At 41.1% G+C, this 12,843-nt stretch overlaps 1 protein-coding gene across 1 annotated transcript; it reads left to right on the top strand.

Annotated features, from left to right (window-relative positions):
* The first annotated feature begins 9,107 nt into the window (after positions 1–9,107).
* On the top strand, positions 9,108–12,502 carry LOC148009178 (serine/threonine-protein kinase Aurora-2-like). Its single transcript, XM_087673711.1, has 9 exons — positions 9,108–9,539; positions 9,621–9,758; positions 9,834–9,980; positions 10,685–10,780; positions 10,869–10,964; positions 11,123–11,219; positions 11,306–11,423; positions 11,531–11,603; positions 11,865–12,502. The coding sequence occupies exons 1-9, from the start codon at positions 9,501–9,503 to the stop codon at positions 11,964–11,966; spliced, it is 906 nt and encodes a 301-aa protein (XP_087529837.1). The 5' UTR covers positions 9,108–9,500; the 3' UTR covers positions 11,967–12,502.
* Positions 12,503–12,843: the final 341 nt, after the last annotated feature.

Here is a 12,843-nt window from a genome sequence, read left to right as displayed (position 1 = left end):
TCTAACAATGGTAAATGCTTCAATTGATGTGTAGAGCAAGCGGAGATGGTGTTGGATAGCACCGAGGTGATGGCGTGAATTCAAAATGCTTGAAAGATTTACTATTTTTGATGGGTGTGTGCTTTATCACTAAAAGCGTGACACTAATATTTATTTAGGCGCACTTATTTAGTAAAGCACTTGACAAAACATTTATTATTTTGTATGCGCATATGCGCTTGATTAAATATTTCATTACCTGATATTTGTATTTGGGCATAGTCTAGACTTTTGGACGTCCAAACGTCTTACTCTTTATTTGGGCAAAAGCAAACACAAAAGCCAAAAGCATGCTATTTGTAAAGTGGGCTATTTTTTAGCTTAGAGATAAATAAATCTATAAATACATGCCTTGTGAAGTGCTGACACAAGGCATGGGGGGAGATTGCACCCAATTTGTATTTTTGTCTCATATCATGCAAACTCTCTTTTTACTTTTATGAAGGTTTTGTAGAGTACTTTGTTCTTGGGGACCTTCTAGCATTCACTCTGCATGCATACAACATCCTATCTGCACACCATGTTTAGTGAGAGAAAAGATGAGGGTGGACTTGCATAACTCATCAAGCTCCATCCATTCATCATCAGTCATAGTTTTAGGCTACTCTCCACTCAACCTTAGTGGCTTTATTTGCGATTTTTGCACCAATACCTGCTAAACTTGGCTCTTCCAATAGGCATTACTCATACCATCAAGATTAGCGACGTTGAAGATAGCACTGTGAGTGGAAGAAGATGCCATACTGTAGTCCAAAACAGTGCAGAAAAGGTCAAAACTGCTTGCTTTTTTTTGCTATAAATAGCCAAAACACCACCAAAACCAAGGCAAAATGACCATGAACTGATAGCTAATGATACTGCCCACCAAGTACCATCAAAAGTACATAAAATCAGGATGATTCAGCATGAAAAATACATCACAGTCCATGCATAACTTCTTGCTATAATAAATTACAACCAGGTACAGTGAGAGCAAACTACAGGCAAAATGAATGCACCAAGTCAACCACTGACTGTCAAAGCATAACCAACATCAAGTGGGTATAAATCAGCATGTGACAGTCATATGGACATCGAGCAAACACCCACGCATGTCAAATGAATCCATCAGTAAGCCAGTACACCCCCTGTGTAATAGGGCAAAGTGTACACAACACTGGCAGGACTTGACGCAAATAGGTGTATGCTCAGGGAGTGCAAAGCCCAAATCAGCCCAAGTACATGTGTGAGTACCATGGCATATCAACCATGCAACATCCAAGTAAAGATCCCAGTCTCAAGTATCCGAATGCTCAAGTAGCATAAACCCACCTACTCTATGTCTATCAAGCACATCAAGACTCTCCCATTGGCACAAAAGCGATAAATGTCAAGCAGAAAAGCTCGAAGAAAGCATGTAAGGGTGCACTAGTGACAAGTGTTGAGATATCGAGCTCCACTCGTGATACGCCAGGGTGACCGTTGTGTATTTATGTCACCGACTTGTCAGTTGCAGACGCGGTTGGTACACCGCCCATGAATAATAGCTACATGATAGCTATCCTTATCTACTCTAGTTCGTGGCTCAGTTAGTATGCCACCTTAGTTAGTTGAGTTTGGTTTGAGACCCATATATAGGGTTCTTCTATTTCTTTGTACTAGAGTTCTTTTTGGCTTACACAACTAAGAAGAGGAAAACTGTTTTCAGCCTCCACCCTTGTGTGTCTTCCCCCATTGTGCAAGCAAGAAAGCTTCAAGCGAGACTCCTTCCTTCTCTCCCACAATCTTGACAACAAGTGTCCAAGATCAAGCATCAATGAGACATCCCGAGCATGTAGACTGTGTAGCATACATAGACATCAAGTGCATCCAAACTGTAACTCTGACAAGCCAAGAAATAGCCAAAGTAAACTCCGGGCAATCAAATGTCAAGCCTAAGTAAGCCGTAGTAGAAATCAACTCCAAGGCAACGTAACTAGCATGTATAGAGATGGCATAAACCAAGCATGTCAAGACCGATCAGACATAAGCAAGGTACATGTCATAAGTACATCAAAGATGGAGATCCAAATGCTATGCGAAGCGAGCTCAAGCTCAACCAATGATCCGAGAGAAAATCCAAGCTTTATGTCGATCCCTGAGAGTCATTACATCAATGTATACATCCAAGACATGTCCCATTTCCAATAGGCATTAAATATCCACTAAGAACTACAATCAGCCATGCTATAAATAGCATGAAATCATTGTCCAAAACTAAGCTAAACAAGTGCTCAATCCAAGCTCAAATCAATATCCAAGGAATAAACAACATGCGGCATACTCCACATACATGGGTACGTCATGAAGCTCCCAAACCATAGCCATAAACATTAGGCATAAACTCCCTTGTAAATGCTTGTTGTCCAGAATTGTATATAGCCATAAACCCTGTGAAAAAATGAGCTATCAAGGCCCAAAGCATCCCACAAATTCTTCAAAGCATCCACATATTAAGGTCCATGCACAATAATAACATCCTCATAGCGTAACACAAGCCATAGGCATAACAAAAACATGCTGTCCTAGAAGTATAACAACAATATGCCATGTTCTCACAGTCAAGGGTTGAAACTCAACATGTCAAAATGGAGCTCAAATCTAAAGGATGAATGCCGGGGTGGTTAGTGATCATTGCCAAGGTGCCAAAGACCATTGCCAAGCTGTAGAGAAGCCTGGGAGTGAGGAGATCTGACAAGGGGAGGCAACGGCCCAAACATGTGCAATCACGCCTACTATTGTTGTGTTTGTTGCTACCTATGATTAGAATTATGGGGCATATGGGGTGCACCAATGGTGCTCAAGGAAGCCCACACAAGTGGCAAACCAAGCCTATTCAAGGCTAGTGCAAGCGGAGAAGCAATGGAAGCATACAAACATACCTAAGTGGAAGAAGCCATGGCTGCCGGGAAGGAGACCCAATGAATGTAGGGATTCAATAGGAAGCTGAATACGCCACAACCCAAGTAGGAATGCTCAAGTAGCCAAGCCCTGATACCAGTTGAAAGGTGAGAAGGATCGAAGCTTGCTTGGAAGAGCTATAGTGGGAGAGCAAAAGCAAGAAAGAGAGAGACACAAAATGGGAACTCCAACGTCACAATGTGTGACTAGGCCTTCCTTTATATTCAAATTGCCATTAAAAGAATAAAGAATAAAGTGATAGTGACAGGCGCTCACCACCTGGAGTGTGCAGTGGCGGATACTGTTAGTGTAGTAATACACGAGCGGCTAGGCGGAGGTGCCTTAACCCCCAACAGACCAGAGCATGAAAGCTCATGTACAACATTTGCGTTCTAGGTTGCACCTTTAGAAGGTAGCAAATGAAGCAAATGCTTCTATACAATAACCTAGTATACAACCTACTTCGTCTTCTTCCCCTTCTCTCTATTATGTTATTGCAAGCTGTCCTTGAGGGTCAAGTAAATTCCCTTCTTAGTCTAGATGCAACTCCATTTTTTGAAGCCCTCATTGCTCAACTTATGAGCCCTGGCAATGAAGATCATGGTCAAGCTAAGCAACTCTTCAACCTTTGCCAGACTCGTCACCTTGGCACCTTCTTCCTCAAGCTTGTTTACATTGTTCATGCCTCATCCAACCCACTTGTGCAGAGGGCTCAGCATAATGAGAATGCAATTCATGCATGGGCAGATCATGGCAAAGGGCAATTTGTCAGAGAAGAAGATGAAGATGGAAGTGACAAGACTAGATCTGTGTCCAATATAGTAAATCCAACAATAGAACCCTTTCAGGGCCACTTCTATGACATTAGAAATCATAAAAAATGGTTTAAATCACCCTGTTCTTAGTGCCAATAACTTGAAATACTACTGTAGGCTCACATGATGCTTTTGCCTTCAAGAATAGTTATGTTCTTGCTTGAAATGATGAGAAGAATCAAGATAGAGCATGTATTTTGGCCCTAGATTCCTAGGAAGAGAAAGATGTTGATGAATCCACCATGAAAGCTTGAAGGAAGAAGGAAGAAGAAGCTTTCTTTCAAACTCAACTAGGACTAATCTCTCTTTTTGCTCCAACTAAGTCATTTTAACCAAATTGGCTGCCAAAAATGCCAAGATTTAAGTGATGACCTGCTATTTAGACCATCCACCACCATATCTATCCCAAAGATCTCCAGATATAGTATTCTTCTAGTTGTAGACATCTTGCAAGTCATTGTTAGTCATTGTCCATGTCTTGTACATGTAGTACTTGTCTGAAATTGGATTTTATGGTGAAAAATTGGACTGAAATAGAAGAAAAATGGATCAAAGACCAATGCTTTGATAGCATTTGCCAAGAAGTGAACTAGAGAGAGAGAAGAAGAAGTGTAAAAGAGAGAGAAAGAGTGACAAGGAGAGAGAAATACTAGAAATGGAGAGAGAATGACTAAAAAGAAGAAGAGAGATGGTTGAAAGCCATGAAAAGATAGGAGAAGCTAGAGACAGAAGGAGGAAAAAGTTGTATTATTATGTAAAAATTGATTCCTGTACATGTGTCCTTGCCCCTTTATATGCCCCTAATTCAGCTCTTTACAACTAGCAAGTAAGTCAACCATGCTACGTTGAAAATTCTATATGGACCCTTTTCGATCATGGATGCCTAACAACCATGGTTGCATGGTGTGCAATGGGTTACCACTTTCCTTTCTCACAATACCCTCCAAGATTTGTTGACCTATCTATTGTACAAGTACGTGTGCTCCTCCATTGGTTGCAGTTGCCTTATCCTCTTTCAACTTTTTGATTTTTGCTGCTTGCCTTGGCAATGACTTACTATACCTACCTCTTTGATTTGTACATGTGTGACAAGACAACCAAGGCCATGGATTGTGCTTGTGCACGGAGCAAAGCCTACATGCATTTCCAAGTAATTTGCTACATGTAGTGTGCATGCAGTCAAATTTCTTGCATGCTAATTATTGACAGTTCTTCTAAATAATGACACTAATACTATCATTAGGCAAAGTGAAAATGGTTCACTTGATTGAATGTGTGTCTCTACTATGGTTTGATTTACTTGGATCTTTTTGGTTTTCAATATGTGAAACAAACTGTAGGCTTGTATTAGAAACTATAGGCTTTTTACAGGAGCCTTGCTCTCATGAGTATTTGAAAAAAAAAGTGATAGGTGATACCACAATGGAAGGCCAGAATCCATTTTTTCACCCACATGCTTTTGTGACATTTTGCCTCCGTTACAAAGAGCCTCCCAATCAAACCTTCTTTTGGTATTGCTAGGAGTCCCAGACGTGAATCCCAAGGCTCTACATTGTTGGTTCAAGATGACATAGTGGAGAACCTCCACTATTCTGTCACTCGAGCGTTGCCTCAAAATCCATCATTCCAATCATTAATACATGAAGCTCTATTAGAGCCACCTCCAAGATCTATTTCAATGCCAAACATTGTGGCTTTTAAAAACCAGTGTGTGCTCACGACCTAGCCACCATCTACAATCACACCATCTACCAACCCGACTCAACCTGAATCTCAAAGATTAGGAGGTTCAAGCACTTGCTCAATAGCAATGCAAGCAATAACACCAACCCAAGCAAGTGCTAGAAAGAGGAAGAGTACTGGAATATGGTCTCCATCATAAATAGGGGTGCTCCTTGATATGTACGACGATAAGTGGATTTCTCTTAATAGAGGAAATTTCAAAGCAAATCATTGGGTTGATCTTGCATGAGACTTGAATCACATGTGTGGCATAGATTTCTCTGATAATCAATGCAAATACAAATGGAAGAATTTATAGAAAACATTTATAAAGGAGAAGCAAAAGGAGTCTCCCTCGAGCAGTGAGCCATCCAAATTGGAATACTTCTCCAAGAGTTAAACATGATTAGAGGCACCCCAAAGGTAAGTGGTTTGAATGATATTTTTTTAGGAGACAACTTTGTTGCTCTTGAGATAGTGTCCTTGGCAAAAGATGAGGACATGTCCATGGGTGATGTGCATGGGGTTGTTGCTACCCCCCAGGCAGAGGGTGCGGATGATGATATGGATACTCCATGCAGAGCTACCAAGATGAACAACAATCAAAGGGGTTCTTGGCCCTATAGTTGGACAGGGTGTCCAAGGGCAGAAGACCAAGAAATGCAAGACAACTTTGGCACTAGAAGGCCTTGAAGCTTCATTGGAGTGCAACATGGGAGTGTTTGCAAAGGCTTTTGAGCATGTGGAGGTGTAGAGTATGGAGTTGGAAGTGAAGCACTTGGAGATCCAATTACAAATTGCAGAGCTCCTTGGGCATTGGAAGGATGGAACGAAGCAAAGTAATGAGCAGTAGTAGGCGAACCCCATGAAGTCCAAATAATTGCACTTATATGTGCTTTTCTTTTGTTGCTACTTAGATTCAAGAGAGTGTAGGGCTTTGTTATCATCATGAACCTTTCATGATTTGTTATCATTAACCTTCCATGCTTTTGTTATCATGAACCTTTCATGTTTTGTTATCATGAAAGTATTATGCTTTGTTATCACAAACCTATCCCACTCTACTATCATGAAGTTATAATGCTTTCATCGATCATGAATCTACCACGATGGTATCATGGTTTCTTCAATCATGAATGCAAATGATAAATGCCATTTGAAAAACATTACTTAGGATTAACAAAGTTTGAACAAAAAGGACGATCAATGTACAAGGGTTTGGAGGCAAGGAACAAACATGCTTTGCTAATGATTAATTTGCAATTAAAGAAGTATTGTTGGTAGACATGCATCTAAAGGCATGACTCCAAAACATTAATGAAATGACAACATGCACTCATCAAGAATTTTGAATGCATTGGGACCACTCGTCATATACTCTTGTTTTAGCACCTGTCCCTCAACTTGTTCAAACCTAGTCACATTGCGCACAACGTCCACATAATTGGGATGCAAATCAAAGTCATCATCTTGAAGCAAAAAATGGTGTCTACACCACTATTGGGACATAATATGGTCCATGTGAAGCTTCCAAGCAAGCTTGATGTGTGTTTTAAGAATGCAAAATGTAAAGTATAACTTATCAACATGACATATTATCAAACAATTCAAAAGGAGGGTTACCATACCCATATGACAAATGGAACTATGATAAAAAATATGATTTTAACACATCAAAGTATAATGAATCCAAGAGTATGGAACATCATTCATTTGATGTTGCCAAGCTACTATGATCAATAAGTTCAATACCAATATATGTAGACAAGGGTTTCAACACCTTATAGCTAATCTTTCAAAGCTTCCATCAACAAGTAAAAGAAAACCTGATTTGATGAAGGGTTGAACCTGGTACCTGCAAAACCATCAATAATAATGGTTTAGTGGGAACAAAACACATCACTATGGGATGAATGCATCAAAAGTTTAACTTTCGTTGTCATCCCATCACATCAAACATTGTTTCAAAACCTAAGTAGAAGTTGAAGAAGGCATGCTGATATTCCAACATGTGTAGGTAGCCACAATGGTTTGATTGCAGATATGAGATAGTGGATAGGATGAAAAGTTGCTCATTATATAGAGCCCAAATAGATACAATAGTCCATGAGAGTTTCTTTACATCATTGTAATTTTTGTTACATCCAAAGAGAGTGTAGTAGCCATCCCAAGTGAGGTGAGGGCCATCATAAGCTTGTTTAAGCAAGTAAGAAAAGGATTCATGGTAATTCCTACATACATCATAAAGGAAGATGCTTTATTGTATGTTGAAAACCTCCATACACCATCATGAGGGATTTATTTATCTGCATAGGCATAAAACATATGTATGGTAGAGAAATAATAACTCTAATCTTCCCCATGTTTTTCTATCCATCACATGTATAGAGATGGGTTTTTCAAATAGATGCATCTATACTGAAATACCATACAAGCAATGCTAGGACATGGTTGAGTGCTCATTCCGGCTCAATTGGAGCACAAACATAATCACCATGACCTTCTCTAGGCCCATTGGGACGCAATTGTTCCAAGAGGAGCTAGAATGCTACATAGTCAAATCTAAATCTTTTGGGGAAGAGGTCACCATGCACATCCAACTTGTGAAGCCATATGGACTATTGGATAGCTAGCCACAACATGTGCTGCCTTGGAAAAACCAACCACTTGCCTAGCACGGCTCATGAACAAACTAATGCTTGAACTAGCGTTGGATAAACAATAAAGAAAAACACAAATGCTCTAAGCAAAAGAGCTTGTGACTGGGAGTTGTCCTCCACATCAAAGTTTTGGAAGATCTGCAACACGTGTAGGACTTGGAAATTGCAATCCATCGAGATTGCAAGGCGGGAACTGTGAAGAGCTCTTAGTATATGTAGGTTCGAAGGTGGAGGAGAATGATGAGCCGAAGGAAATGATGGGTTTGGGCATGATAGCAAAATTAGGGTATAGATACACATGTCATCAGTGGTGGCAGAGGCAGCAACAAGAGCAAAATATAAGTGCAGCAGGAGCATGAGCAAAAATTGAGGTAGTAAGAGATACGCAGCAAAGCAAGGAATGGATGTATAGAGCACGAGCACCAAGGCATGCAGAGAGATATAGGAGGAGTAGGGACTCATAGCAACAAGAAAGGTAGTGAGTGGACAAGCCATTGCTTGATGCCCCCAAAAATGGGTTACTTTTCCATTATCAACAGTGGTCTTGTGTGTGTGAGGGGTTATGTGGTGAAATTGCTATTTTTCAAGGGACCAACCACTTGGCTGTCCCAGACCAACATCATGTGCATGGGTTATTATGATATAAATACTTTACATTTAATACATTCCTGATTATCAACAAAATAATACCTCTTTGACCCCTCAAAGTCTTTTATTTAATAATTACTTTGTGTAAGACCTTCATAAATATCCTCTAGGAAACAAAACAGATTTGCCACATTACGGAGCCAAATCCCAATCACAATGGTTTTGTGCGATATGACCGGAGAGGTTGGGGTGAAACCGGGAGAGGCAAAACTGCAACGGCTGGGAAACGGGCAACAGCCGGTCACCGCTCGACCGTTCAAAAGCTCTCTCTCAAGAAAGCGCCTTCGTTAAACATTCAAAACGAGAGAGAGGGACCGAAGTGAGAGAGAACACACACACGCCCCCCACACACACACAAACAAGAGGTCACAACACGGAGCTCCTGCTGCCTGCGTCCATAACCACCACCACCACCACCACCACCACCGTCTCCATCATCGCCTTCGTCCCCAGCTGGTCCAATCTCTCAGGTTCACCCCCTCCATCGCATGGTTCTGCTCACATACCTCACCTCTCATGAGGTACATGCAGAAATGCATCTCATCACGCTGGATTACCTTCTCTCTCCATCGATCTGCCCCTGACTGGTTATGAAGGCTAGTTCGGTTTCTCACATAACATGTCAGAGCTGCTTTCAAGCTAGCAAACTATAAGATCGCATCACACATTGGAAAGAACAGGAAGACTCTTACAAGGCATGGCTATGGTGGCATCCTCTCAACTAACAGAAGCAAAGGTATGGTGCCAATTTTGTGTCTCTCTTCATGTATTCTGTTGCAACATTTTCTCTGGTCTTTAGGGTTTGGTTTTTGCCTAGGCATGCACGAATTCTCACAGTGAGAATGACGAGAACCATGACATACATGAAAGAAGATGGACACTGAATGATTTCGACATAGGGAAGCCTCTGGGGAGAGGCAAGTTTGGTAATGTGTATCTGGCAAGAGAGAAGAAGGTGAGTGCCCTGGCATTCCAACTGATTTATATTTGACATTAATTTCCCCTTTTCTTAAAGACGTTTTGAAAACAGAGCAAATATGTTGTGGCCTTGAAAGTGCTCTTCAAGAACCAGCTTCAACAGTCTCAAGTGGAGCATCAGTTGAGAAGGGAGATTGAAATTCAAAGCCACCTCAGACATCCAAACATACTGCGCCTCTATGGATACTTCTATGATCAGGTCAGCTAGCTGATCCATTGTTTGAACCACAGATACAAAATGAGTTGGCATTACTTGTGACAAAGTTCATCAGGGCTGACTTCTCCTTACTACTACGGGAATCTCAAACAGGCCATTTCAAAAATTCTCTCAACAGCTAGATTTCTGAATGGTGGCTGGTGCTGATCCACCAGCAAGAGGTTGAACCATGCTTGTTCTGCTTAAGATCTCCATGTCCATTTAGATGGATGGACATGGTCCATTGTTTCTTTCATGATGGATGAGTTGCTTGATTGCATCATTTTACAAATGTGAACAGTCATTAGTGTATGCTAGGTTCTGCTTAATGAGATGTATGAATGCCATGCTGAGTGACAGGCTAATTGTGCTGCATAATTGCATCATTTCACAATATTAGATGCCACTGGTCCATGAGTCAGAAGATTCTGCTCATGTAACAATTTCACAACAAGAAGATTTTGCCTGCTGTCGTGGTGCTGGAGGCATGATTACCATAGCTAAGAGAGATTACTAGATTTGTGCTGGTAGTAGGTACTCCATGTGTGTTAGGGCAGAGCGCTGGAAAGTATTACTAGAAAACTTAGGATGGAGGTCCAGCGTATACATTGTTAGGCCAGCTAGAGTGGGCCATTCATATTCAGATGCACTAATGAGCCATTTTAGGGTTCTTGAATAATCCTTTAGATCTGTTCATCTTTTTTCAGAGCCGAGTTTACTTGATTCTTGAGTATGCTCCCAAGGGTGAGCTTTACAAGGAATTGCAACGATTCAAGGTTTTCAGTGAGAGAAGGGCTGCCACGGTGAGATCTGTGTTTTGATATTTAAGTAGCTATTGCTTATATTAGTTCATTCATGCCTGTTAATGTTTTGGAGGTTGAATTGCTACAGTACATTGCTTCTTTAGCTCGTGCACTGATGTATTGCCATGAAAAGCATGTCATTCACCGGGACATCAAGCCAGAGAACCTGTTGATGGGAATGAAAGTAGGTAGTCATGACTTGTGATGTGAAGCTTCTTTTCGTTCTAATGCTGAGCTGGTCAAAGAGTGTTTTTATCACAAGTTTTTGCGTCTTTTTGTTCTGATGACGAGTTGTCCAAAGAGAGTTTTACCATGAGGGTGCTTTTCTTTCGTCCATCACAGGGAGAGCTTAAAATAGCAGACTTTGGGTGGTCAGTCCATACCTTTGACAGGAGGAGGACCATGTGTGGAACATTGGATTACCTTCCGCCTGAAATGGGTAAGGGATTAGCCAGATGAACCCATCTGTTGCTACTGTACTTTTTTACAGAGATAGCCAGTCTTATCAATGCTTGCCTGTGGCAGTTGAGAGCAAGGAGCATGACGCAGGAGTTGACATCTGGAGCTTGGGAGTTCTCTGTTATGAGTTCCTGTTTGGGACTCCACCCTTTGAAGCAGCTAAGCACTCGGATACATACAGGAGGTAGATCTGAAACTCCTGTTCTCTCTCTAACACTGAAAAAACCCTATGGATTTACATAACCCTGTAAGAATATAACATATGTACGCTAAACCTTTTGAATCCTGCAGGATTGTCAAGGTGGATTTGAAATTTCCTTCTAAGCCTTTTGTTTCTTTTCAAGCAAAGGATCTGATTAGCCAGGTAAACCACAGCTTTCATCGCACTGTAGAGAGTGAGCGTAGATTATGTCCGAGTAATGTAAATTACATCCGAGTGTGTCTTGAATGATCTCTCATTGCTTCAAATAATCCTAAGCCGTTTGATCTCTCATTAGTCAGGTAAAACACAATTCTTATTGCACTGCAGAGAGTGTGTAGATTACATCTGAGTATGTGGATCACATCCAGAATATGCCTTGAATGGTCTCTCATTGCTTCGAATGATGTCTGTGTATGTTTTCAGCTGCTGGTGAAAGATGCTGCGCAACGCCTTCCTCTTGAACGTGTTCTTACCCACCCTTGGATTGTTGCTAATGCTGATCCGAGCGGTGTCTATGCCATTTGAGCTGACAGAAGAATTTCCCTCCTATGAAATCCAATCTCCAATCCAAACCCAGGCCATGCCAGAACTTCCCAATTTGGAGGCTTTTCATGTATGCCTGAATAAAGCTGATTGCAGAGGCTCACTTTCTGTGCATGAGCTGAAGCATACCTGGCATGGATGAATAGGCAGGGCCATCAAAGGGATGGTTATTATTATGTTGGGCTCTTTCTTTTGAGTTGAGTTGTAAGTTATGTGGGGCCGGGGGTGCTCGGCTTCTTCCCGCCATCAGGTTAGCTGTACAACAAGAGACAGAACAATTTGAAGCATATTTTTTGATTTCAAATTCAAATTTACCAGATCAATTCTCTCTGAATGCTGTTACGGTAGGAGGAGGCAAATGGGCATTATTATTGGGCCTTGCTCCACTTACATTGCATGCATGGTAGGAGAGCACAATGGGCACTATTGTTGGGCTTTGCTACACTTGTCAAGCACCCTTTGAAGTACTTACCAACCGTGCTTTGCTTATACTTCAATGACATACTTTGTGTCAATGAGATACTTTTGCAATGTACTTGTCAAAACAGTATTGTGGAATTGGTTTCATGTCTTCAACAGTCTTCTTACACAGATCTTTTGATAGCAGTTCACCATCTTTGACATCTGCTTTGCAGAGTTGAGTAGCAGCTTGTCTCATTTTGCACTAATTTATGCCGAAATGTAGCATATGGCCGTTAACTTTATCATGCAAATCTTATAGCATGCTTTAGATTAGTGTTTGGGAAAATTCAGGTTCACTTCATCCTAGAGCAGGCATTTGAAAAATCTTACTCAACATTGTGACAAGCAATTAATCAAGGCTTCCCGAGAATACCTTACATGTCCAGCTAAAGCTCCC

This window comes from Lygodium microphyllum, unplaced genomic scaffold (genome assembly GCF_053477565.2).
Source record: "Lygodium microphyllum isolate KBCC unplaced genomic scaffold, Lygodium_microphyllum_v1.1.10 scaffold_34, whole genome shotgun sequence".
Lineage (NCBI taxonomy): Eukaryota > Viridiplantae > Streptophyta > Polypodiopsida > Schizaeales > Lygodiaceae > Lygodium > Lygodium microphyllum.
The sequence above is the reverse complement of the archived record's forward strand: the minus strand, read 5'-3'. Positions and strand labels throughout refer to the sequence as shown.

Excerpts from the sequence above, each read along its gene's own strand:
- LOC148009178 (XM_087673711.1), top strand. The coding sequence starts at position 9,501 with ATGGCTATGGTGGCATCCTCTCAACTAACAGAAGCAAAG. Across the intron at positions 9,759-9,833 it reads ATCTGGCAAGAGAGAAGAAG|AGCAAATATGTTGTGGCCTT; the intron begins GTGAGTGCCCTG and ends TTTTGAAAACAG. Across the intron at positions 11,220-11,305 it reads TTACCTTCCGCCTGAAATGG|TTGAGAGCAAGGAGCATGAC; the intron begins GTAAGGGATTAG and ends TGCCTGTGGCAG.